The 27,040-nt window shown below is 45.2% G+C and overlaps 1 protein-coding gene across 2 annotated transcripts in view; it reads right to left on the reverse strand.

Annotated features, from left to right (window-relative positions):
- Positions 1–1,712: 1,712 nt before the first annotated feature.
- LOC142567830 (uncharacterized) overlaps positions 1,713–27,040 on the reverse strand; it is a 91,225-nt gene continuing 65,897 nt past the window's right edge. For both annotated transcript variants that reach the window (XM_075677982.1, XM_075677981.1), the window contains exon 5: positions 1,713–4,885. In XM_075677982.1, coding sequence (XP_075534097.1) covers positions 4,631–4,885 — 255 coding nt within the window. In that variant the 3' untranslated portion in view covers positions 1,713–4,630. The remainder of the gene's footprint in view (positions 4,886–27,040) is intronic.

Below are 27,040 nucleotides of genomic sequence, written 5' to 3' on the forward strand. Positions count from 1 at the left end.
GCCTCCGAGATTGCACCAATGCCAATGCAATCTCAAAGGAGGCCATGCCCAGCTGCCAGCCAGCGCCGTGCTGCAGGGAGAGCGGGAGAAGTGAAAGCATGGCCTGGAATTGCGACCCCCGAGATTGCAACAAGGTGGTCTCCGAAGCCAGCCCAGCTGCAGCTGCCTGTGCAGCATGTTGTAGAGCAATAGAGAAGGGAATGCACTAACATTTTGCACTACCGCGTGTAGCAGCATAGCATGGCGTGGCTCGCGCAGGCTTGCGCAGGCTTGCGCATGACCCTCGAAATTGTGGCCAGGCGATTTTGGAGGTCACGCCCAGCTGCGCCTGCCTGTGGGATGCGCCGTGCAGGAGTGAATGCACTAATCTTTCAAACCACCACGCGTACGTGCACGGCCAGGCATGCGCCACAATGAAAGGTGAATGTAGAAGTACCATATAGAACTGCTGCTTGTGCGCTGGTGCACAGCTGCGCGCGGCAGTGGTAAAGACCAGCGTTGCTCGATGACATAGTCGACACGGAGACACGGGCGTTATGACGCAAATTTAGGGGCACGATCATTACGCAGGTTAAATTTCCAGAGAAAAGAAAAAAAAAAGAAAATTTTTCGTGGCGCGTTTGCTGCGGGATGGCAACCGGTCAACAAACAGGCAGCTGCCACTGAACAGTGGGGGACACCAAAACAAAAATGGTGGCCGGTGGAGCAAGCCGAACGCACCCAACGCGTTTTCTTTTTCTTCTCGTGAATACATGACGGGCACTGAAACAATTTCTTCCGTATTAGTAAAGAATAATATCGTAAATATCAGCAAGTTGGTGACAATAACGTAGCCATGTCCACTTTGAGGGGACAGAAACAGAGGTGGGCGTGTTTAGTTGCCAGTGACATAAAAACACATGGCGGGCAAGCTGCGGAAACTGCGGCATTTGTCTTTGCTACTATCCTAATATGGCGCATTTCCATTAAGGGTGGGCGAATATCTTAGCTGTGTTACAAGCGTCAGCATATGAATATGGTACACTGCTAACGTATCAGTGTAAACGTGACCACTATTGTCGCTCACGATTTGTTGCATGCCCACGAGTGCAGACGAGAAGAATCGAAAGGCACCTTTTTTTGTTGTTGTTGACCAAAACCACTATGAAGCCTACAAATAATAAAGCCAAGGTAAGTTTGGCCGCAGTTTTTTTTTTTCCCATAGAAGTGCGGAAAGTGATGAAAGGAACGAAATGGAGCGTCTGCTTAAGAATGTTTGGTGGGTGCAGATCACTTGGTATGTCTTCAAGAGTCGTTCGCGTGGCATTTGACAGATGGTAAGCGCAATCATCATTAGCTAGACTTGGCACACAACATATCGCTGCGAAAAGTTCGGGGTGCGATCATTACACGGGAAAGAAAGAAAAGCAAATTTTGCTGACAAAATTCAGGGGTGCGATCGCTATGCGAGTAAATACGGTATGCCCCTTAAGAGACAAGGACACACAATCTCTCCAATGGTAGTCGCTGCCTGCTTGGAAGAAGTATTCAAGCTATTAAACTGGGGCGGCTTAGGAGTGAGGTTCAACGGCGAATATTTCAGCCACCTGGGGTTCGTAGATGGCACTGTCCTGTTCAGCTACACTGGGGACACGTTGCAACAAATGATTGAGGACCTTAAGAGAGAGAGTGTAAGGGTGGGTTCGAAAATTAATACGCAGAAGACAAAGATAATGATCAACAGCCGGGCAAGGGAACAAGAGTTCCAGATTGCCAGCCAGCCTCTAGGAAATTTACAGAAGAACAAAAGTGGGTTAAAGCACATACAGCAGACATTGTCAGATCCAGACTGGAAGCTTACCATTATCATTGGAAAGAAAGGTGTACAATGAGCGCATTCTACCGGTGCTAACATATGGGGCAGGAACTTGGGAGACTTACGAAGAAGCTCGAAAACAAGTTAAGGACCGCACAAAGAGTGATGGAACGAAGAATGTTAGACTAACGTTAAGTGACAGGAAGAGAGAAGTGTGGATCAGAAAGCAAATGGGGATAGCCGATATTCTAATTGACATTAAGATTTGAAAAAAAAATGAAACTAGGCAGGTCATGTAATGCGTAGGTTAGATAACCGGTGGACCATTAGGGTTACAGAATGGGTGCCAAGAGAAGGAAAGCGCAGTCGAGAACAGAAGAAGATTAGGTGGGGTGATGAAATTAAAAAATTTGCAGGAGGTAGTTCGAATTGGTTGGCGCAGGACAGGAATAATTGGAGATTGCAGGGAAGCCCTTTGTCCTGCAGTAAACATAATATAGGCTGATGATGATGAATGATGATGATTCTTTTGTTATATCCCGTTCCGTTATAATGAGATTCGGGTTTTGCTGCAGTTTGTCTAGATTTGTTGCTGCAAGGAAACTCTTACATCAGCTTTCAGTTTCAGGCAAGGACAAGTACACTGCCAATGGGTGCGAAGTCAGGTGTTTTTTCTCTGCTAATGCAGAAAATGCAGTGCTGCCTGTTTGAATTGGCTACGGTCCTGTCAGCCAAGCGCAGCAGAACATGTCATTGCTAGTCACTGCCCTGTACTGCACTCGTTTGCACGACTCGCGTGAAGTGTAGGTAAAAAAACCAGCTCTACAGTAATCATTCATCGTAAGCTACCATTTTCACTGCCGAAAATAGCCATTTTCGGTACACGTGTTCGACACGTTCGCTGTCCCCTAAGCTTTGCCAAGACAGACGCTGCGGCTAGATGGATCGCGACTAGGGTCACCAGTGGGGTTAGGTGCATGCATGCTGAGCAGTCGCATTCGAACTATCTGGCGAATGCCAATTGTAAGATCAAAGCAACGAAAGTTTGGTCCCATAGTCCTTTGGTTGAGACTGCATCAACGGGAAAATTGCACGAACGGAAATCTACCGTGCAAGGCTTACACTGCATTCTAAACAAACCAAAGACTGAATCTGGCAAGTTCAAAACTTCCAAAATGTTTTCTAAAAAACTAAAAGTTGCAGTTTCGCCTGACAGGTAAAGCATTAACTGCGACAACAAAGTACATTAGACTATTTCACAAAGTAAGCCTCGTAGTATTATGGGCAGTATAAATTGCAGTAGACATTCACTTACTATCTAAACAAGCATGGTGTCACACATGCTAAACATGAGCAGAGTTCACGCAATGACTGAGTGACCACATTCACAACGCTGACATGATGAGCTGAGCAGCGGGGAGCGTAGTTTTTGTCCCAAAGCAAATGCTTCATGTCGCCGTTTACTTCACCATTTTAACTGTGCCACAACTTAAAAACTTAGCAGATCATGTGACCACTAACACTGGGCATGCGACAAGACAGTGTGCATCAAGCTACTAGCGTTTTTGGCTTGCCCTGGTACTGACTGCGGGTCACATTACCTCCAACGTGCCACGTGGTCCCTGCACGCACCGTTGCACCCAGCACACCATGGTAGCGCCGCCAATGGTGATGGCGCAAGTGTTTCTATAATTGCTACAACAATAAAAAGGCACAGTCTAAGCAGTCAAAATTACTTTGAAGTCTGTGGCATCACACTAGCAAATTGGAACTGTGCTTCAGGCCTGAAATTTGAAAAGGGAATAGGATGGATATTTGGGCTAGTTGGTATTAATTACATTGTTGGAGTGCAGAAAGGACAAGGCATGAAAAAAGTTGTGCGACACCTTTTTCGTGCCTCGTCATTCCTGCACTCTAGGTTATTCTGAGAACTAAAAATGGGAACTTCGCCCTTCATATAATGCTCTAAGAACCAACCTCTCTCCATCAAATAAATGCAGAAGGCGTTGAAAAAGAACTTTACCCAACTAAACTAAGTTATCGCTGCTCTTTCATGTCCCTTTAAGCACCTAAACATAGCAGATGAACCAGCTAGTCAAATCACTAACACATTTCAGTATTTACATGATCGAGTGCGGTTTGAGACCAGGAATAGATTTCATTTTAAGGCCTTCAATCGTGCAAAGTCCCTAATTCTGATTCATTACCACGTTGATACTACGATGAAATTGATGCCATTTTTGGATAGTCGCTGCGATCCTTCAAATCCAAGCGCTCCAATCCAAGTAACAGACGTGCCAACCAAACAGCTGGCTGCTTTTCAAAGCAGTCAGAGGGAAGGAAATAAAAGTTGAGGAGAACTGCTGGTAACATGGTCAGCACACCTCGATAATAAGCACTATCACCGCGAACAGAGAGAGATTTGCAAGCGAAACTGCGTGAAGGGTGAGGTCCCATGACCGGAAAACGACCAGATTTCTTGGCCGCTCTGATGGCGATAGTGAAAGCACCTCATAGTGCTCCGATGTGGACTTGGGCGATCAGAAACGACCATCTGAGTGTAGCCCTTTTTCAACTGTACCAATAATATCGGCCTTTTGGGAGTGTTCTAGAGTGCTCATAAATGACCCTCCAGAGGTACCATAACTCATATGGATGTCTTCCCCACCACAGATGCTGTCACTTGGCATTGGGGATCAGAGGACAGTAACGCACACACTGGCATTGCACAGCACAGTAGCACATCATGACGAGACAGCTGCACATTCTTCATGTGATAGTGATGGCGGCCAAATGAGTCAGGCTGTTCGCTGTTGCCCAGACACAGGCCGCGTTTCATGTAGAGTGTTCCACCTGTAAAATCTCGGGTGTGATGGAGAGTGGCATGGTTGCCTCGGGACAGGAAGAGTCGTCCACCACCGATGAGGACAGGTTCGAGCCACTGTTTCTGTTCGAGCGATGATTCTCGACGAGGAAGAGCACCAGCTGCGACAGTGCGTGGCTCTGATCCTCTGCAGCTTGGGCCTGTCGCTCGGCCGCCTCTGCGATCCGCTGCTGGGCGCCCAACATGTCCTGCAGCAGGGCTGTTTGCTGCACCATGCACAAACAGATTTTGAAAATGGTGCAGTGCAAATGAAAACATTTGAAGGAGTTTATATCGGCTCGACATAACCACAGCTTTTTACAAAATCTACTGTAGTATGCGGCAACCTAAGAGTGCAGCGCATGCTCCACCCACATAACACAGCACATCTTCCCTTCACCTGTGAAAGTAAGCCACGCCAGCTGGAGTCTGCACACAACTTAATGACGTAAGGCTTGCTGTGTCAAGCTCAAATATTATTACTGGCTGAGCACTGATATCAAGATCACCTTCAAAATTTGCGTAGATATTCAGGTTTCATCCTAGAACCAGTGACACAAAGATCTGTATGTAGAAAACACCCATTTGAAACATGCAAAACGGCTCCATGTCACGAAAATAGGCATGCCCAATTGGTTGGCGCATTTTCGCAAATTGTGTTTGAGCTGGACAGTGCACTTGTGGCAATATATAGCGTTTTATTCAAAGGTTGTCACTGGCTATAGAGAAAATGCTGGTGCTAGTGCCAATGGGAGCTCAAATATTGCAGTTCAGCCAGCATGACAGTGATGGGCAGTACATGAATTTGCCTAAACTTTGCCCTTCTGACTTCAAACGGCTATGTGATTTTACAAGTTGATCATATTAAACAATATAATTGCAGTATACAAGCAAGAATTCACAACATATATGTGTGTGGGCAGACACGAGTGTGGGCAGAACTTACGAGTGTTTGGAAACTTTGAAAATGTATAAGATGAAGCCACAAGACCATTTGCAGCAACAAGCATGAAGATCAGACAAATACGTACATGATCTAACCATCATTACCATGGTAGCTGAATGACTGCAGCACCAGAATTACCTCTAGTAATTTTTGTAGGAAGCTTTATGGACATAACCAGTGGGAGATGCGACACTCATCTAAACTTCTTGGTGCACTAGAGGTGCCATGATGGAATTGATCGACTACAAGACAAAAACAAATAGGGCGCTCCATTGTTGGAAGTAAATCGAAGCAAATGTTTGGACCCAAGGATGTGCCACAGCCAAACGGTTCCTGACTTATGCTCCTACAAGACTGGTCTACCAAGTGTTACTACAGAGCTACTCTCACGAGATATTGCGGGAGTCTTTCATTTGACTTAATACTGCTAGCCAGCTCATGACAAAGGTGGTACAAAATATTGATCGTATTAAAACCCACAAAAAAAAAAGAAAAGGGGGGGGTGCAGAAGGGGTGGAGGGGGCACGAAAGCAGTGTGCATGGGAAGGTAGACGTTGAGAAACAATGGAAACAATCCAGGATGCAATGTGCACTCACACACAAAAAGAATGACAATCTTCCAGAAGGTATCAGTACCGGTGAGTGGTCTCCATATACAGGGTTTACCAACTATCATGCACCCAGATTTAAAAGTCTGCTAATGCCACACAGCTGGACAGAACCAAGGTAATGTTGTTTACTGTCGATTGGAGATACATTCTGCCTAATTACATAATTAGGCAAAATGCAAAAAAAAAATCTGAGTATCTCCAAGCAACGGCAAACAACATTACCTAGGTTCTCTGCAGCTATGCGGCATTTACATATTTTTAAACCTTAGTGCATGATAGTTGGGACACCCTGTACAACATAATCAAACCTCTATAACGAAGCTGGTAAAATCTTCAATTTTCCTTTCATGCAAATAAGTACAGTTGGCAGTAATTTTTCTTACATAGAAGGGTCTGCGAAATTTTTATCGGGTAATCGGAAAAATCAATTTGAATCAGAAAAAAAATTTTATTTCTTGACATTGACAGTCGGTAACAAAAGATATGGTTAGGCATGCTCACATCGACGGCCTACTCACTGCACTTTTGTGCATTACAGGTGTGTAAAACAACTTCACTAACTAAATATTAGCTTCGTGCCTGGGTCGTCCTCCAGCTAGGGGCGATGATGTATTTGATGTGGGGAGCAAGAATACGGGCGAAAGGGTCTTCGAAAACACGCCCACAACAGTGAAAGAACTTGCTGCATTGTTTTTGAAGCTGAGTACTAAGATTTATATTATGGATAAGAACATAAGCCGTGACCTTGGTTCCCTTAAGAAATCTACAGATCTCATGAGCTGTAGGAATTCGAGGAATTCAAGAAAGTACTTGGTAATGTGCAGAGGGAATTAGGCGAAGTGAAGGTGGAACAAAGTCGACTTAAAAGTGAAAACAGCCGCCTCTCTAAAGAGGTGCAGGCTACTAGACATGAACTGATAGAACTACAGTAATACAGTCGTAGAACAAATCTTGAAGTGAAAGGTATCCCCAGGGTACCCAATGAGTCACTGTCGGCAGTTGTTACCACCCTGGCAGCAAAGGTTGTTGCACAGGTGGCAATGGCTGATATTGATGTCATACACCGTGTTCCAACAAAAAACAAAAATCAGTCTAACATCATTATGAAATTCCATATGTCCATTATGTTCCATTATGTCCTCCGCATCTTCACGGAGGCTTACCTAGACCGTGTGGTATAATATCCCCAATGTGCTGATGACTTCTTCTGTTGACAACTTTCATAGATTACATAGACCACACTCACTGCTTCAATGCAATGTGAGAAGCTTAGGAAAAAATTTTGATGCTCTTCTTACGCTGTTGGCACAGCACAATAACATGTATGATGTCATAGCCATGACGGAAACTTGGCTAAAGTCTGATGAAAGTTATAACATTCCAAATTACGTTTTTCTCTCGTGCCCTAGAATTGCTGAAAAGAGGGAAGGAGGGGTGGGATTCTATATTAGAAACTTACACAAGTACAGGCTTTATTCTTCTTTGAATAGACCTACTAGCAGACACTCGGAAATGTTTTTCGTAGAAGTGCATAATGTCATAATTGGTGTTGTATACCATCCCCTGCATACTGATTGTAGCAAGTTTTTAAATGACCTAGAATACGCTCTCATTCACCTGACCGAAAATAATAAGAAAGCTGTTATAGTCGGCCACATGACTATTGACACTCTTAGTAGCAGACACACTGAATGTTCAAACTTACTGTCTTCGTATGGGTTCAGTAATCTTGTCATTGGTTTCACGTGAATTACAAGTCATACCTCCACTTGCCTTGATCACATTTTTAACTCTGATGCAACTGAAAGCCTTTATGGAGCCTATGATACAGGTCCTGCTGATCACTTACCGATTGCGTTCCTATATTGTCTTGATGATACATATGTTAATAGGACAAATTTTTCCGGTACAACAACGAGAATTGATTATGAAAAACTGTCACTGTCACTTTCCAGCACGTTGTTCTCCGACTTGGACGACTTAAACGCTAACATGCACTGTTCTATGCTAATAGAAAGACTTAACAATTACAGAGTGCACTCAAATAAAAGTAAAGACACAATATACATTAACCAATATGTCCATAGATGACACAGAGCATACTGAACTTAAAGCACGAGATTATTGGCATACTAAAATGAAACAATATAGAGGCAACATGTACTACTTTAATCAATATAAGGAGCACAGAAACAATGCCTTGGCAGCATTGTGAATACAGAAGAAGCTTTATAACAGTAACCAGATTGACGCGTCATCAAACAATCTGAAAAAAATTATGGGCTACTATAAACTCTATTATTAAACCTACAGTTTCAAATCGAATTCTCCCATTGATAGCTACATAATACGATAGCTACATAATGCGAAGCTTCAATAGTAAGGGAAAAATTTAACCATCCCTTTTGTACAGTTGCAGCTGAACTTCTTTTTTGCATGCAAAGTAGGTTCGAGCCATCTTTGCCTGCTTGGAATTCATGCTCCTTTGGCTACATAAATATTTCAATCCAGGAAGTAATAGCAGCTATAAATCTATTAGACAGAGAAAAGGCAGCTGGTTTCGATGGTATTGCGGTGTCTGTACTGAAAAATAATATAAAAACCTTGGCACCTACTCTCACTAAACTGTTTAACCCTTTCAGGGTCAATGACGTAACTGTACGGCGCCGCGAACAAGTTCAAAATGGCCGATGCCGTATATTTAAGGTGCTGACTGTACGTTTAAAGCGTGTATCAATTTCCTAACTTTTTCTTTTCTGGCATGTGCTGCCACTACGTGGGAATACAGGGAATTTTTTTCTCGCGCCTCCCTATCTTGGTTTTCGTTGCAGGGTTTGTTTTAGAGCTAGTTTGCTCTGGTGCGTCTATATACTACCGCTTGCGCATTGGTGCGCACGCGGGCGAAGGGCGGTTTGGGTTTTGTTCCGCGGGCAGTTTCAGTTTTTTCCGCTTGCGAAACTGATGGCTATCCCGTTATTAATCGCTCAAAGGGTGACCGCCTGTTTCTCGCTCGCTTAGTGCTCACAGGGGTTCGCATAGGAAGCATGCCGCTGTGCATGTGTTTCCTCTTGTTTTCCTTTTTTGGAGGCTCGCAAAAACTAATTGCCTCTGGTTGGCGACAAGATGAAGATTACCGGAAGTTTGTCCGTCTTACTTTTTTGACGGGCATACAACCACGGTTTTCTTGAATGTGCTCACCTACGTAGTTCGATTATGCTATGGACCTAAATATTAGTGTAAGAGCAGGAAAATTTGACACTTGCAAAATATTTTCATTGCGCATTTTCTAAGCCTTATGTGTATAACAATGCACCAAATTTTTTATTCTTATAAGTTTATTTCCTTTTTTTATTGTTGTTATTCATGAACAAACAGTACATATATACCAATGCAAAATATTTTTTTGTCACTTTACGAACACCCGAGAAAAATTACGGTAAATTTTTTTTCAAAATAGGTCCCTCAGAAGAATTGGAATCTGCAATGAATAAAATAGACTCTGGGTGGTCGTATATGGCGAAAAAAAAAAATCGACCCTCAGAGGGTTAATGAAAGTTGTAATGATGTCATCAACTGGATACAGTGTTGCATTTACGCTTTCTTGTTGTCTCTATGTATGTGTGTATGGATGTATAGTAACGTGAGTGCAAATGCCAGTGTACCCTTGCTATTACTCGACACACCATGCATCAAATGTACATATAGCATATCAGTGGGCATTCTTGTTGCATTGAGTGAATAATAATTACGTGTTACCGTTCTGCAAACAGCTAAAGCCGTACAATGTTCAACCAACTCTTTTTTGTGTAACCGTTTCATGTATTCTTACCGCAAGCATGTATGTGTGCGGGCGGGCCATGGGTCTTGTCTCGGATACGTGCTGCCTCACTGGTGGTGTGGGGCGGTGTTGTGGGCGACACTTAACAGTTTGGACAGTAACTAACCCTTTTCGCTTCTGGGTGCTGATGGCTGTGTCGTCGGCATGCGGGGAATGGCACACGCCCGAGCCGGCAGGGGCTGTGGCTTTTTCGCTCCTGCGGTGGTCTGCACCTTAGTTTATTGGTTTTTGTTTGGTTGCATTTCTTTCTTTTCCTTTTTTTTGTTTTCTTTGTTTGTTTGATTCAAAACAAGAAATCATTATGCCCGTGTCTGAATCGCGTACTTTTCTTTCTATAACTGCATTGATCCATAACTAGCCTATGGCTAAAGATCCAGACTTTGTCGCACACCGGTTTCGGTTATTTGAATAAAGTTACTCTTACATGTTAAAAAAAAAAAAAGTGTGTGACCATGTGAGGCCCAAGCTGATTGTTTTCTTTGACCTTCACAGAATTATCCAGAAGGAATTCGTATCTTCTGGACACAAACCACCAATAGCACATCCAGAAAAGTGGAACTGGTTTCTCCACCACGACAAGCTGCCTGCTCACTCATCACTCATTGTTCGATAGTTCCCAACTCCCCAACACATTACAGTTCTTCTGTACCTATTCTGTTCATCTGACCTTGCCCCCTGTGACATTTTCTTGTTCCCAAAAATAAAATTGAGGCTGAAAGGATGTCGGTTAGCACAGGTGAAGAGATGCAGTCGGAATCGCCGGAGGTCTTCAACACACTCACACCTGAAAATATCCACAGATGCAGGGCACCATGGCAGAAACGTTATGATCACTGTATTCACGCTCAAGGCAACTACTTCGAGGGAGACAGTGCCGATTAGAAGTTATGGCGAGTAGACTTTATGACCAAATTATGAGCAAATTCCCCGAATCTTCTGCAAAACATAGGTCTGCTGTTAAAGGGAGAACCACAATGATGTTCATAACACAATAATGTCACTAAGTCTTTAGTTTTGGAGGGAAAATAGCATGGGACTCTATTCGACATTCTATTAGTAACACAGTGCTTATATCAATACCAGATATAACCATATATCTGTTATAATGATGAGTTGACTTAAAAGTACAGTGGAATCTCGTTGATACGATTCTCACGGGCACCGAAAATAAAAACGTATTATCCAAAAATCGTATTATCCAAAACGGACTCCAAAAGATCGCGAATAATACATACTTGGCACAGAACTTGCTTTTATTAAAGCACTTTAAAATAATCCGTCACTTTGCGCTGCACTTTTTGCTTTTCGAAGTCCTGCAGCAAGCTTTTCTGGAACTCGTAAAAACGAGTAGCAGTTTCCTCGCTGAGCTCCGCAGACGCGACAAAGCCACGAAGCCCGTCCAAAGCTTCGAGAGCACCGTCAGTATTTAATGGCCGACGATCGCTGCTGCAATCTCCGGCGTCTTGGTTGTCATCGTCGTCGCTCTCCTCTTCAGCGGTAACATCTGCAATGATGTCTTGGACGGTGCGCAATTCACATGTCGCCAGTTGGTTGTCCGCCGGATTTTCGTCGACTTTTGCTAGGACGTTGAGTTTTTCTTTCAGCGATAACGCTTTACGCTTTCTAGACATGGTGAAGCGCACGGGTGAAACGCGGCACCAAAACAGAAGAAACGATAAGGGCGAAGTGCAAGCTGAACGCTCGAAACACCAAAATGGCAACGAGAAATGGCAAGCACAAAGCCAACAAAGCCTACAGCATCGTCAATGCATGCGCCAATCACTGCTTCTTGGTCACGTGATTTTACCGTGAGTACTATGTCTTAGGATAGATGGCGCTAAAAACCTTCGGTGCGTTTGGTGTGCGAGCTTGCGAAAATTGCTCCCAGAGGCCGCCACACTGCTGCAGGCACTGTGAAGAAGCACGGCCGGACTCTAGCCGAGCCGAGCCAGGCCAAGCCTCGAGCACACAAAGCGCGCGTCGCCGCGTCTTTAGTCCGCCGTGCCTGTCGTTTCGCTCGATGTTAATTTCAGTAGCTCTGCCCACCCGCTTCAAAGGACTGGCTCTGATGTTATCATCATACAGAAGACGTTTCCGGGATCGTATTATCCAAACCGACGTGGAAATACGATCGTATTAGCCGTACAAAAATGCATTTACCTCTATAGGGCATCGGCCGGGAACGAAAAAAAAAACGTATTATGCCGAAAAACGTATTTAGCCGAATCGTATCAACGAGATTTCACTGTATAAACATGGCACTTGCTTTGCTAAGTTTCCCATAAATGAACAATGCTCAGACAGTGAGAAAAGTTTGCCTATGCGATTATTTGCGAGTATCTGCCACCATTACCACGCACTACATCACAACCGTGCGCTGATTGTGAAAGCCATGGAAGGCATTGCTAATTGGCACAGCACACCACAAGATGACGCCAGCTACTTCATGTCTGTGCCCCCCACTATCATGCTAATAAAGCTTTTTTCCTCGTGCTGCCAACTATCATGCTCCACACATCCAGAGAAGAGAAGAAAAAAAGTTATTCGCATCCCACACATTGTGAGAATCGATGTAAGCAAAGCTTTCTGTGCTGCTTGTGATGACTGACAATAATTGGCAACAATCATCATCATCATCATCATCATCATCATCATCCTGATTACGCCCACTGCAGGGCAAAGGCCTCTCCCATACTTCTCCAACCACCCCGGTCATGTACTAATTGTGGCCATGTTGTCGCTGCAAACTTCTTAATCTCATCCGCCCACCTAACTTTCTGCCGCCCTCTGCTACGTCTCCCTTGCCTTGGAATCCACTCCGTAACCCTTAATGACCATCGGTTATCTTCCCTCCTCATTACATGTCCAGCCTATACCCCCCCCATTTCTTTTTCTTGATTTCGACTACGATATCAGGAACTCGCGTTTGTTCCCTCACCCTATCAGCTCTTTTCTTATCCCTTAACGTTACACCTATCATTCTTCTTTCCATAGCTCGTTGCATCATCCTCAATTTAAGCAGAACCCTTTCCGTAAGCCTCCAGGTTTCTGCTCCGTACGTGAGTGCTGGTAAGACACAGCTGTTATACACTTTTCTCTTGAGGGATAATGGCAACCTGCTGTTCATGATCTGAGAATGCCTGCCAAACGCACCCCAGCCCATTCTTATTCTTCTGATTATTTCAGTCTCATGATCCGGATCCGCAGTCACTACCTGCCCTAAGTAGATGCAGACCTATCGTAAACTGCTGTTCTCTTCCGAGACTTTAACATTTAGCGAGGCAAGTTAACGTTAAATGTTACCGTGCGTGCACCACTTGGGTTTGTCTACATAGTACACATAACACACAGCAAGACGTGTTTGCTTGAGGCATTGTTGTGTTCCACTGTTCACAGCCTGCGAGAAGTTTAACATTGTTATTGCCTCATACGATGCATCACAAGTGTTGACAACTTTAATTGACTTATGGGAATGTATGTGCCAAAACTACAATCAGATTGTGAGACATGCCGTAGTAACAAACTCCGGATTAATTTTTACCCTGTAGAGTTCTTTAACGTGCACCTAAATCAAACTAGAAGAGAGAGAGAGACAGAGAGAACAACTTTATTGTTTGCCCGAAATGGGGTCAAGGGAAGGCAAATTCAGGGGAAGAAGGGGGCGATCCTCTTCTGTCTTCTTCCCCCTTTAAGCGGCATCCAGGAGCCCTTGGCCCTTGTCTTAGCCATCCGGATGGTTCGGACTTGCACTTCCAGATCGGAGCTGAGCAGTGCGGTCTCCCACTGCTCCACAGACCTGATTTCTAAAGAAGAGCGATCTTTCTGTTGGACGTGACTACGTTTGAGGGGGGTACAACCAAACCGTGTGCTGAAGGTCTGCCGTGCCTTTGCAGATCTTGCATTCGGCTGTACGCAGCCATGGGTAACAGTGGCTGCAGGCCACACGGTCAGGGAAGGTGTTGGTCTGCAGCAAACGCCATGCCACCGATTGCCACCTAGTTAAAGTTCTGTGTGCTGTAGGATACTTGGCCCTCACATGTTTATTATGATCAAGGATGTCTCAGTTGCCACGAAAACCGGTCAGCAGGATGTTGAGTGCTTTGGACGACACATGCCCCTTTGCGAAATTTAGGATGGCTAACTCGGAGTCACTCACAATGAATTTGTACTATTTGGAGGATGCCATCATTGCCAGGGCAGGCCACCTCCTCCCCAACTTTCGGCGATGTTGTGAGGATCATGCCAGATGCGATTGAATCCCCCTGTTGATTTGCTATTGCTATGGTCATGGCACTGCGATTGTCATTATCAGTGGTGTCCACGTAGACTACCTTCGCAGACGTCTCAAATCTTTTCTGTATTGTCTGTGCTCTTGCTTGTCTCCGTTCGGCATTATATACCGGGTGCGTGTTTTTGGGTAGTGGCGGAACATAGATGTTGGTCCTGATCTCTGCTGGGATGTCCAATTTGGCTGCGGATCGGGATTCGTGAAGAGCATTTTTGTATTTCACCTCCATTGAAATGTGGCTGCAGCGGTCAGAATTGGACTCGCTATCTCGAGCAACGCCATAGCCACAAAGCTACCACAGCAGGCACAGAACTGTTGATTTGACATGCGACTGCTTCCACAGCATCATGCTTCAGTGCTTTAATGCAGCTTTGAGTCTGCACACTGAGCATCAGTTGTCCGCTTGACAAATTTACATAGAGTTTATTCTTCAGTAACAGCAGAAACGTACTGAACCGCACCATGAACTTTAATTTACGCAGTTTGTCCACAACTGTTGCCGTGTCTAGTAGTAGAGTTGTCTTGCCTTTTTACATCTCCTTTTCCCGCTCCCACCCTCACCCTTCTATAGAAGTTGCGAGTGGAGAGTGACAAAGCTGTTGCTCGTTTCATGGCTGCTTCAGTTCTACCCATTCTCTGCCTCCTCTCTATCATATTATCTACCTCCCCTCCAGAATGTTGCACATTAATACAAATGTAAGCGCTACAGTTTATGCAATGCTTATTCAGGGGGTGGGGGGGGGAGAGATTAATGGAGCCATCAAAAGGGTACTACGGTGGTGCCCAGGGAGCTCCAGAAGGCAATGGAGAGGTCCAAAGGAGTTTCCCGAGTCGCCTTTTCTCTCTGCTGCGCTCCTGCCATGTATGTATATGCACCCTCTAAACCACCTCCTGACGCGGTGTGCAACCCAACGTGGTGTGCAAGACAGCAACAGTGGAAAAGTCAAAGGAAGAGGCACAGAATGCTTTGCTTTAAAAAAATGCGAAACGCGAAGTGGTCCCCATCCTTTCTACAACTTCTCTTTATCAGAGAGTGCAGAAACAAGTCGCGAAAGCAGTCCCGAAGCAACGGGCAGCACAGCTAATAAAGATGGTGCCGACGGAGTGCAAAGCTCTGCCACTTGAGACGAAGCTGCAAATTTTACAAGACTCAGAAAAGCAGGAGTTCGCACATTCAATGTATCGATGATTCTGAAAACTGGAAGCACCGTGATCATGAAGGCTGGAACCAGTGGTCATACCGATCAAGAAAAAAGGCAGGTTTTGTGCACCAGAGCAAAACCCATGGGTGAAACCAACACGGTGGAAGCCGCTGACATTGCCGAGCTCTGGGAGCATGTTGCTGCTAACGATGAAACAGGTGGTGCTTCTGAATGCAAATAGTGCTGCCTCCTCTCCGATGGGGCGATTCACTGTCGCAAGAGACAGTGGCATTGTGCGACAACAGCAGCGGCAGTGACGACAAGATTGACAATAACCTGTCTCTAGCACCGACTCTGGTGTTCACGCAAAGTTTACAGTCGTCAATTGAGTCGCTCATTGATTTTATGCATGCTAAACAATTGCCGCCAGTGTTTGCATAGCATATGCACACTATGTACTCCGCAGTTGTGAACCTGAAACTCCCGCAAAAGCAAGCGCAGGTTTCTGACTGATCGGCACGCCTAATGCTTTTACGCACTGTTTAGAGGTATACAAAAACGTTTTATTTTTCACAGCACACTTCCTACAACATCTATTATTTTAGCACAAGCAGCAAATTGCTTAGTTTCAGAGCCACAAAAGTATGTTCAGCAGATTTTTTTATTATGGCAGTCCAGATATAGCAATGGTCGGCTATAACACTCGGATTTTTCTTTCTTCTTGATATTGTTATAAGTGGCTGCAATGTTAACAAATATCTTGCAGACCTTCATACACTAGAACTGAGCTGTAATCAGTGCTCTCATACTAATTTGGGGTTCCCTCTCATAAAAGCAGACACTACTGTACGTATATCATGATATCTACACACTTAAGTTAGTGCTGCATTCTTGTCATGCAATGCCAGAAGACTTCTAAGCAAGTGCAGCACCTGTTTTTCTTACACAAGATTTGGAAGCATTAAGCTTTGTGATAAATTTTACAACATTCAATATTCAGCTTTATTTTTCTTTATTTAATATGAAATCTATTATTCTATATTCACGCACCCCAACTAATCAGTCAAGAGATGACAAGAGTTGCAGCTTCAGCACTGTATTTGTGCAAAAATATAAAAAGGATTTGCTGATTCATTCCGCATACCAAAGGGCGTTCACGTAGTCAGCATTTGTTTATGGTTCTCTTAGTACATACATTTAATAATTCTACATTTGGTCAATTCAGACATTTTTCTTGGTTCCATAAATTCCAAGGAAGTTTTCACTGCATGCTACACTGTCTCTGAGAAAAACCAACTGAACAGACACAACCACCTCACAGACAAAGGCAAAGCAAACTTCGCTTCAATAAACAAATTATTCATTTGAAGCGCAGTCAACTTCCATCAAATCGACCCTGAAAATGTCAATGAAATTGATCGAACCATCAGGCAGCTTGAATTAAAGAAGAGCCAGAAACAATATCCAAACAAGCCGACCTTTTATTTGCCAGCATTTGCCCGATTCTAAATTACCCCTGAACCGAACATGCACCCACGTTTTGTCGGTTTAAAAGAGAAAACTAATGTTCTAGAAACAACACTGCAACTCCTATAAAGAAAGTTTAAATTTAATGCACGTCCAAGTTTTCAGCAAGAAAAGTGTGGTGTGTCTCTGATACTGGAAATAAAAAAAAATAGGATGAAACCAGCAAATTTTACCTTTATAGAATGGAAATGTATTTATGCTTAAAGGAGTACTGACACAAAAATTTGAAGTCGAGATAACTTGTGAGATCAATTTAGTGGGTCACACACACATCGTCTATAAAATATCAGCGGCGAATATCGCTTAGAACATATTTAAAATCAATTTTAAAGTACGTGCGCGCAGCCAACCGCAAAACAGAGCACCTCGCGACATTGACATCTCCCGGGACTGTAAATAGCCAAGAAAACGCTACGTCATGTGGCTACGTCACGAATTTTCGTTGGCTGCCATGCGGCTTTACACGTGCTCTTCTCCTCTGTTGTTGCTTGTTCTAGCTGTTGAAGTGGGACGCTCTCCGTGTCGCTGCAACTGCAGTTTTTGTCGTGTCCGTCGGGATATTTTCCACACTATCAGCTTGACTGCGCTGCACTGACCACGCACGAATTGCGAGTACAGCACCATGCCGCGTACATACTGCTGCGTTGACTTCTGCGGAACATATTCAGGGTTGGGTATAACTATGCATAGTTTTCCCCGCGATACCCTTCACTGGCAGAAGTGGACCGAGTTCGTGCGCGCGTGGCTTTTTGCGAACACGTGACCACTTTGTTTACACTCCCGGTGGGCCGTTTCGTTGCTCTCGGAAACCGAAACTTGGACTGGTCGCTACAAAAAAGACTGCAAATAATTACCTGTCGCGCTCTGAAGTAAATGAGGTCTCGTGCCGTGATTACTGGGTCATTAACTACTTATTAAAGCAGAAAAAACCACGTTGATTTTTTTTTGTGTCACTACTCCTTGAATAAGGGGGACGCGGCCCTCGATAAACGAAAAATCGCGAAAAAGCCGATTTTTGAAAAACCATATTTTTGGGTTGTATGTCTCATAAATTACCTGCTCTGTAATTATCAGCACCCAATTCAACCGCAAAGTACAAAAAAGCGCTACTTTTGAGGCCACCGCGGCCCACAAAACACGCGAAAATGCCGAAATGAGGTCAAACTTTGCGCGCGCGCCATAACCGGTCCATGCGGCTTGCCCGCGCCATGTTGGTGTCATTTTGACCGAGAATTCTCTGTCTCTGTTTTGCCGCCTTGCAAAATGGCAGCGTCGGCGCGGTTTTCCTGCGATGTGATGCGGAGCGCTGATTGGCCGGAGCAGCGCGTTCAAATCCCGCGGGCTAAAGCGCGGCTGCTCTGATGTCGCGCCCACTGCGCTCGCGTCGTTGTTGCCCTAAAGCCCCCTTGCTCCGTCCGGCTCAACATGAGCTTGCGAGCTGCTCATCGCCTTGCGCTATCTTTAAGATTATTTCGTCAGTTTTTTTTTTTTTTTCGCTAGTGCTTTGCCGCACGCGATGCCGGCAAAGCCCAAGACAGTGCAGACGTTCGGTGCGCGGAAGTGCGATATGCGTCTTGTACGAGCATCGATCTTCCGCAGCGAGTGCCGACTGCGTAGACGCTTTTCAGTGGCGGAACTGTGCTTTCGGCTGTCGCCAGTCGAAAATCAGACACATATAGTGTGCCTGGAGCTGCAAGAGATAATTAAAAGCTCCGCAGGAGCTTTCTAAAGAAAAAAAAAGAACATGTGTTCAACTTTAAGGCCTGTTTTCTCGGAATGGATTTTTTCACTAGTAGTGGTGCTGGGGAAGGCGATATCTCAAGAACCGCTCTTCAGATTTGTATGCCGTTCTTTTTATCATGTTCCTGAATGACTTTGCCAGGGGGTAACAGGCTTCTTTTTTTTTATGAAAGCTGGTGCAGTTAATTTATAGTAAGCAATTAAATTTTGATGGATATGATCATTACTGGCTACATCAAATTCAAAGTTGTCTTAAAAATTTTTTGGGGGGAAATTAAAGAAAAGGCCTCTTTAGCCCCCTGGAATATCTATCAAGGGATCATCGCAGTGAATTTCAGCTTCCTACGATGTCCTGGCATTTCTCCAGGCTCTTCCTCAGGCATATACATGAATCACCTAGTTAGACCTCAATAACTCTGGAACTAATAAACACATCTTCATGAAACTTTGCAGTTCCTCATAGTTCGGTGGTGTGAACGTACCCTGAAAGTTTCATCTGGATATCTTAAAAAATAAAAGAAGTTAGGTCTCCAGGGTAGCCTCCACTCTCCCTTAAGCAGCAACCACAGGCATGCAATATTCAATCAACAGGCAGATGCTGTTGCGCAGTCGCATTGCAGCATGAAGCAACCAAATGGACGTGACATCTAAAAAAAAAGTTGCAACAAATTTACATTGTAGTTCAAATAAATACATTTGAGCACAAGTAAATAAATCGCAAATGTACCACAAGACCAATGTTTAAACAAGCTGTATTACGCTGTTATCGCCAGTGGAAATCTACTGCAGGCCGCCAGCATGAATTGCCATGGCGCCCTCTCTGGTGAGCAAAACTCAAAAACTTTCTTGTGGTATTTGGTGGTGTCTGAAGCCTAACAGCATCAAAACAAACAATTAATCTCAATATTATCTACAAGACAATACCTATACGGTGTCCTTAGCTGGAGATGAGATGAAGCGATGGCACAATTTATTGCTGCTACAGTAGACAGCAAGTGGCAAGAGCAAATTCAGATCGAAGCAGGCAGACTGGTTGCTTTCATGTTGTTGCACAATCACACTGTCCCTCGCAGAAGGCACTGCATGGACTTCCGGGTGACAAGCAAAATTTCCTGGCTGGCCAAAGACTGGAAATGCAACAAGCGACCAATTGCCCTCTGTGATGACAAACACTGTCACTTGGCACCGTTGCTCGAAAATTGCGTGCATGTGGTTGGGGTTTTAATGTCCATCATCACCACCACTCTCAGACAGCACTTAATTACTGTCTGAGACAACAGCTTGTCACCGTCCATACAATCCATTGCGTGCCTGATATTCTACATTTATCAAATGACTGAAGTCGAGACTATGATGGAAGCTTGTCTGGTCGGGATGATGCATACTTGAATTCCTAAATTATGGGGTTTTACATGCCAAAAACACTTTCTGATTATGATGCATGCCGTAGAACAGGTCATTTCGACCACCTGGGGTTCTTTAACGTGCACCTATAAATCTAAGTACACAGGTGTTTTCACATTTTGCCCCAATCGAAATATAGCTGTCGTGGCCGGCTATGTTGGGCCACCATGGCCCAACACCATAGCCACTGAGCAACCACAGCGGGTCATAATTAAAGGGAAGAGGTCCGGACACCAACTAAAATGGTTTAAAATACAGTCGAACACGGATATATCGAACTCAAAGGGGTCGCGAATTAATTCGATATATTAAAAATTCGCTATAAGAAAATACAGGCCCTGAGACTTTACCTGTGGCGGACGATGACCTACTGTTCGGCGCATTCAAGAATGACTACTATTTCCGCACACACGATGCAACGTAATGCTTTATTTGTGTGAAAAAAAAATGCCTATGTTGGTCTGCTTCTTTGCCTTGGAAATGAAATTAAAAACGCCAACCTCGATCTTATTGAGGCTGTTCAGGCGCGAAAGTCCGGTTCCTTCCATGTCGCCGCAACAACGGCGAATCAAGCTGAACGCTGCCGCCACTTCAGCGGCGGATGGATGGAAGGTAGGAGTGTCCCCTTTGAAACGGGGTGATGGCAGTTGCCACCATGCTCAGCTTTTTTATTTTGCCTTTTATTTTTGTTTACCTGTGTTGTGTGTTATTAAAATTCGCGATTTCCTTTAGGTACGTCTTCCTACCATTTTAACCTTATGTCACCTCTCTGCTGTTGAGCCACCAATCCTCCAATCGCTCTTTGCTAATTTCCACCGCATATTTATTTACATGACTACTGTTATCTCTGAACCCTAGGGCCTCAGGAAGTGTGACTGTGGCTGCATCGACATCAGGATGGATACCATTACATTTAGTATGAGGTGTTCTATTGTTTCTACAGATTTACTACACACAGTACATGCGTCTTCTTCGTTAAATTTCTTTTTATAGCTCCGCATTCTAAGACATCCGGACCTAGCTTCAAAGAGTAGGGCACTGCCTCTTTAGTTATCATAAAACACTTCCTTCCTGATCTGCTGTTTCCAGCATCGTTTACTTAAACACTACGCTTATTTTCCATTCAGTTTATCCACTTTTTTAACTTCCGTGTTTTTAAACTGCCATTTAATGCTCTGTCTTCCTCTGTCCTCATGTCTGGCATACTAACTGGTTAGCTTCCTAGTTCTTTTCCACCATTGTGAGTCAACACTCTTTCTGTATAGGTAGTTAGATACCTTAGCTGCCCACCTGTTATCGTCCAATTTCCTCAGACATTTTCAGCAGATTTCAGACAATTTCAGCAGACACTTCGGCTGGAATGGCGGCTGGGAAAAGGGATGACAACTCGCGCAACGCGTCGTCCATGCACTCGTCGCCGTTGCCGTCTTTGCAGGTTTCTGGAAGTTTGGCCATCACGAGGCCTGCCTTCCGGAAACAGTTGGCCACGGTATCTGGCTTCACGTCTCTCCAGGTGCCTGTCATCATTTGAATGGCCCCCAGCAGGTCAACCTTAAGCTCAGTGCCCATGTGGAGGTTCACCAAAAGCCTATCAATGAGTCGCCTCCTGTAACCAACCTTGAACGACTTAATGATGCCCTGGTCGAGCGGCTGCAACTTCGCTGTCGTGTTCGCCGGGGCAGAAACTTGAGCTCGATGTTTTTGAGCTTGCAGGTGGTGTGATGGGCTGAGCAGTTATCAATGAGAAGGCAAGCGTGACGCCGCGACTTGCCTAGTTCGGTGTCCCACGCTTGCATTCTGTAAACAGCTGACGTGTCATCCACGCCTTGTCATTGAAGGCGTAGCGGATAGGGAGCTGCTTATAGTTTTTGAAGCAGCGCAGTGCGCTTGCTTTGCCTATCACAAAGGGCTGGAGCTTTCGAGAGCCATCCATGTTAGCTGCGAGCAGAACGCTCATGCGGACTTTGCTCATCTTGCCCCCGTGACACGCGCTGCCTCGGTCGTCGAGCGTCTTGCTGGCCAGCATCTGCCAAAACAACCCGGTCTCTTCGGCGTTAAAATTCCTGCGGGAGAAAACTTTGCGCAAATTTCTGGCCCTTCCTTCGGAATCCACTGCTGGATATCCTGGCTGATGACGGCTCCGCTTTTGCCAGAAATTGTTTTGCCAACTATCTTATGGCGATTCTTAAACCTCTGTAGTCACCCTGTGTTGTCGGCGAAGTTGTCTTCACCGAGTGCAGTGGCAAACCATTTGGCCATAGCCATTAGCATTGGACCATTCACCGGAATGTTCTTAGCCCAGACCTCTTAAAATCCATGCATGGAGAGCCTTTTCAACTTTCTAGTGGGCAGAAGCGTGCACACGACAAGCTCCCGATGTTCGTTGCTCCGCTGCTTTCGACTTAATGTCCGCCTTGTTTTTTAACAAGGTGCTTAGAGTGCTCCGAGGAATCCTGAAGTCGTCTGCCATCGTCGCACTTTTCTCGCCCGCCTCAACACGCTGAATGGCTTTCAGCTTTGTCGCAAAGTCCAGGTTCTTGCGCTTCTTGACACTGCTTGTGCTTGCTGCGGCCATTGCTTCCCCGTCAGCCCAACGATCCAGTCACACGTGTCGTGAGACGCACGCAAAACAATAATGCACACAAAACACAAGATTGCGCACAAAACACAAGACTGTGAGCAGCCTCCACCAAAAATGTGCTCGTGATGGCCACCTTCGAGGGCGACAGCGATGTACGAAAGGCGCGAGCTGTGGTTGCCTGAGCAAAACTCGCGAAAAAGCAACCACAACAAGAAAAAAAGGCAAAAAGAGGCGGCCGCTGTTGCCTTCGTTCCTGGCTACCTTTTCCGAGCCGATCACTATGGTTACGCGGGGGAAGGATGACAGACACAGGGAGAGAGAGAGAGAGAGGGAGAAAAGCTGTTCTGCAAGTCGGAGAGTGTGCGCAGCGGGATTACAGTCCGAGCCTCCCTCCCTCTCGCACTCACATTTTCCGAACATTTTGGGGCAGGCGCGGTGCCGCGAAGGCGCAGAGCTCGCGGGTACAGTGAGTGCTGAGCTCGCGCGGCGTTCTATATATCCAATGGCGGGTAAAAATATTATTCGATATAAACGTACGAATTTACACAGAATTTTTAAGGGGATAATTTACGTGTTTGATACAGACAATAATTCGATATATGTGGGTTCGACATAGCCGTGTTCGACTGTATATATTTACGTTTTGGCTCCCCCACGGGAGCCTTGTGCATAATGAAACAAGTGGCAGAGCAGGCACCCTTTTTATGTGCGACTCAAAACATGGTTAAGGCACCTGGCAGATACATTGATGGCAGATTCAGGGTGTCTACCAAGTCGACATTTCCAAATTCCCTGAGTTTTCCAGGTTTTCCCTGAGCACCTTTGCTAAATTCCCTGAATGAGCCAGAACTTTGTTTTATGTCAAGGCAGGCTGACACCATGTTGCTCAGTGCTGTCACTCTCTAGTAAGCATCTTGAAACAAAATATGACTAAATCCAGTTTGAATAGTAAGAAGTAATATCTATTTTATTTAAGAAGAAAACAGAAGGCATAGCGAAAAAAATGGCATAAACCATTCCAAATTGTGTCGAACATCTTGAAATACGAATGAAAAGGAGATGCATACATAAGTAAATATTTTTGAATATGAGCTATTTCTATCAACTGATAGCAAGCTTATCGGTATGAGGCCTGAACTTTGTCAAAACTAAGATTCTCTCTCTGCAACTGGAAATTCAACCTCAACTGTCCTGACATACTCTCAGCCCGTGCACATCTCAGTGTTGGGTTTCGCCACTTTAAAGAGTTTATTTTGGTTTCAATGAGGGACACCTACATCTCAGTGTCAGCCAACACTCTGTTTTTTGAGCTCAAGCTCTTTCAAAGAGGCAGCGGCACGCTTCCTTTCCCGTTAATTCCTCGGTGCGTCGGTCCTTTCTGTTTTCATCCTCCTTCTGCCAGGTGTTCACTACATGGATCATTTTAAGCATCGTCTTGGTCAGTTGTACAGTCAACGTCCTATTTTTCAGATTCCCCAGGGGCCGCAAAAACATCCGAAAAATCGGGCAGTTCCAAAAAAAAAATGAATGCATGTCTTTAACTGCCCTTAAGGGCTAAAACTGACACAGGCACGCCCGAAAAAGCTCTTAAGGCCTGCTAGTACACTCATTAGGCACATCGGTGCTCGTACTGTGACAGGAGATGGGGGGGGGGGTGCACGCGTGTATAATTAAGGAATACATACTGTGTCCCTTGACAGTTACCCCTTCCCACGCTTGTTATCCTTCACCGCGTAACACTTCTGTACTAAGGCAAAGCTAACTTTCGGAGACACATTACGCAACGCGTTGTGCTGCTCTGCGAGCTTCGAAGCCAATTGCGAGGATTACAAAGGCGGAGTCAGTGCCATTGCTGACAGCAGCGAATTATTTCAATGGAAAACACAGCACCGCATGGCAAGAAGCTTAATAGCGAATGTGGAAGCAGCTATGCCTAACGTTGCCGCGGTGATGGCTATGGCTGCCAGCGGATCTGCGTGCGAGAGTGCTGGTTCGAGGCGACGAGATAATCAACATGGCGGCGGTGGTGGCTTTGATTAATGTCATTTGAGACATGCAGTCAGGGCAATATACATTGACTATATGGCGGCAGAATATAAGGAAAATAGCAACAGCGCATGCCGAGAGCCAACAGCAATGTTTTCGTGGATAGCTCTTATAGTGACAACCCTGTTTTCATTCTTGGCAGGCCGGACTGGTGTATTGCTGAAGAGGATCGCGGCAGTACGGCTGCGAACGCAAGCCCCTGGATTGCTCTATCGCGCATGTGTACACCTGGACGGCTGTCTCATCCACTGGCGGTCAACCACCGGCGGGCCGAGGCGCTATCACCTTGACTGATGATCACGTGGTACCTCACGCCGACTACATAGAGCCTGGCATTCTCGGGAAACGTTGCAGTCAGCGGCAAGCCGCTTCGTCGAGCTAAACCCTGTTTTCATTCTTGGCAGGCCGGACTGGTGTATTGCTGAAGAGGATCGCGGCATTATGGCTGCGAACGCAAGCCCCTGGATTGCTCTATCGCGCATGCGTACACCTGGACGGCTGTCTCATCCACTGGCGGTCAACCACCGGCAGGCCGAGGCGCTATCACCTTGACTGATGATCACGTGGTACCTCACGCCGACTACATAGAGCCTGGCATTCTCGGGAAACGTTGCAGTCAGTGGCAAGCCACTTCATCGAGCTAAACCCTGTTTTCATTCTTGGCTGGTGAGTTCTCTGCCATCGATATTCATACATACCTATAGTGTGTTATGCCGCTGACTGCAACAATGTCTTCTGCCTCTGCTTGTTCGGCCTGTACCTCTATTTTGGAAGGGAAGCTTTTGTCTTGTTTTGATTGCAAGGGGAGTTTTCACCTTGGAAAGAACTGTTCCTCAGTAACTGAGAGCGCGTATGCAAAGATATCAGTTACAAAGCGTGAGACTTGGACTTGACCCTCTTGCAAACGTCGAAAACAGTCAGCCAGACACAGGCTCAAACCGCGATGGCGTTTCATTCGCCAATCATATTTCTGCAGTAAATGCTAAACTAGATCAACTGACGACAATAGTTACGGCACTTGCTACTAAGGTAGAAGAACTGCTTACGTTTAAAGCTACGGGGGAAGAGATGGCTGAAAAAGTCAGTGAAATTCAGTCTTCAATTCAATTTTTGTCTAATAAGTATGATACCGTAATTTCCACCATGGAAGCTAACCAAGCGGAGATGGCCCATCTACACGCTCAAGTGGCATCATTGTCTTCAACTGCTGTCACTCAGGCTGACTTGCTGGACAAACTAAGGAGCGAAGTAAATGATCAAGAACAATATAGTAGGAAGTGCAATTTTGAATTGCATGGGCTACCGCTCACGCCTAATGAGAATTTGAGGTCTTTTATGGGTGAGTTGGCCCAGCATTTAAGTATAACAGACTTTACGCCTAATATGATCACTACTATACATCGCCTGCCCAGTAGAACGGATTCCATTAATTTTGTAGAGGTTTCGAAGTTTTTCAATACTTGCAAAGGTGATGCTTTTCGTGCCTCACATGTTAACATTCGCAGCGTTCGAAAACACTGGGACGAATTTTGTGCAGTCACGGCATCTACTCGTTCCGACTACGATGTCTTTGTAATAACAGAAATGAATGTCACAGCAGACAGCCTGAAGCATTACACGTTACCTGGTTACAGGTTGTATTCCTACACGTGCCAAATACAACGGGGTGGGGGAGTTGCAGTATTTGTTAGAGATACCTTGATCGTAACAAAGCTAAGTTTTAGCTTTCACCAAGCTGAAGTTATTGCCCTGCGACTAAATACGCCTACTTTGTCATTGGTTCTGTTCGCTATTTATCGGCCTCCTTGTTTCAACAGTCGATTGTTCTTAGCCGAACTCGATCACGCACTCTCGACTCAGTCACACGAAGATTACGTTTGCCTGATAGGCGACATCAATATCGATATATTACGCCCTGCAGTTGGCTTGGCCGCAGATTACCTTGATACGTTGTCGAAATGGGGACTGCAGACTACTGTTCAAAAAGCAACGCGTGAAGAATACCTATCTGGCCAGCTTACCGCTTCCTGCATTGACCACATAAACATTCGTGCTCCAGCTTTGATCTTGCAATCTGCGGTTGTGGAAACAAAACTTTCCGATCATTGCTTTGTTTGTTGCTCGTTGACTCGGCAATCTAGCTTATCTGTCTCCTCGGTGGCCTCCATTAAGAAAGAAGTTTCCATCTGTGATTCAAAAACCTTCTACACTCTAGTATCAAACTATGACTGGGACGCAGTTTTAAAAAGTGTTGCACCA

The sequence above is a fragment of the Dermacentor variabilis genome, unplaced genomic scaffold, assembly GCF_050947875.1.
Source record: "Dermacentor variabilis isolate Ectoservices unplaced genomic scaffold, ASM5094787v1 scaffold_14, whole genome shotgun sequence".
Classification (NCBI taxonomy): domain Eukaryota; kingdom Metazoa; phylum Arthropoda; class Arachnida; order Ixodida; family Ixodidae; genus Dermacentor; species Dermacentor variabilis.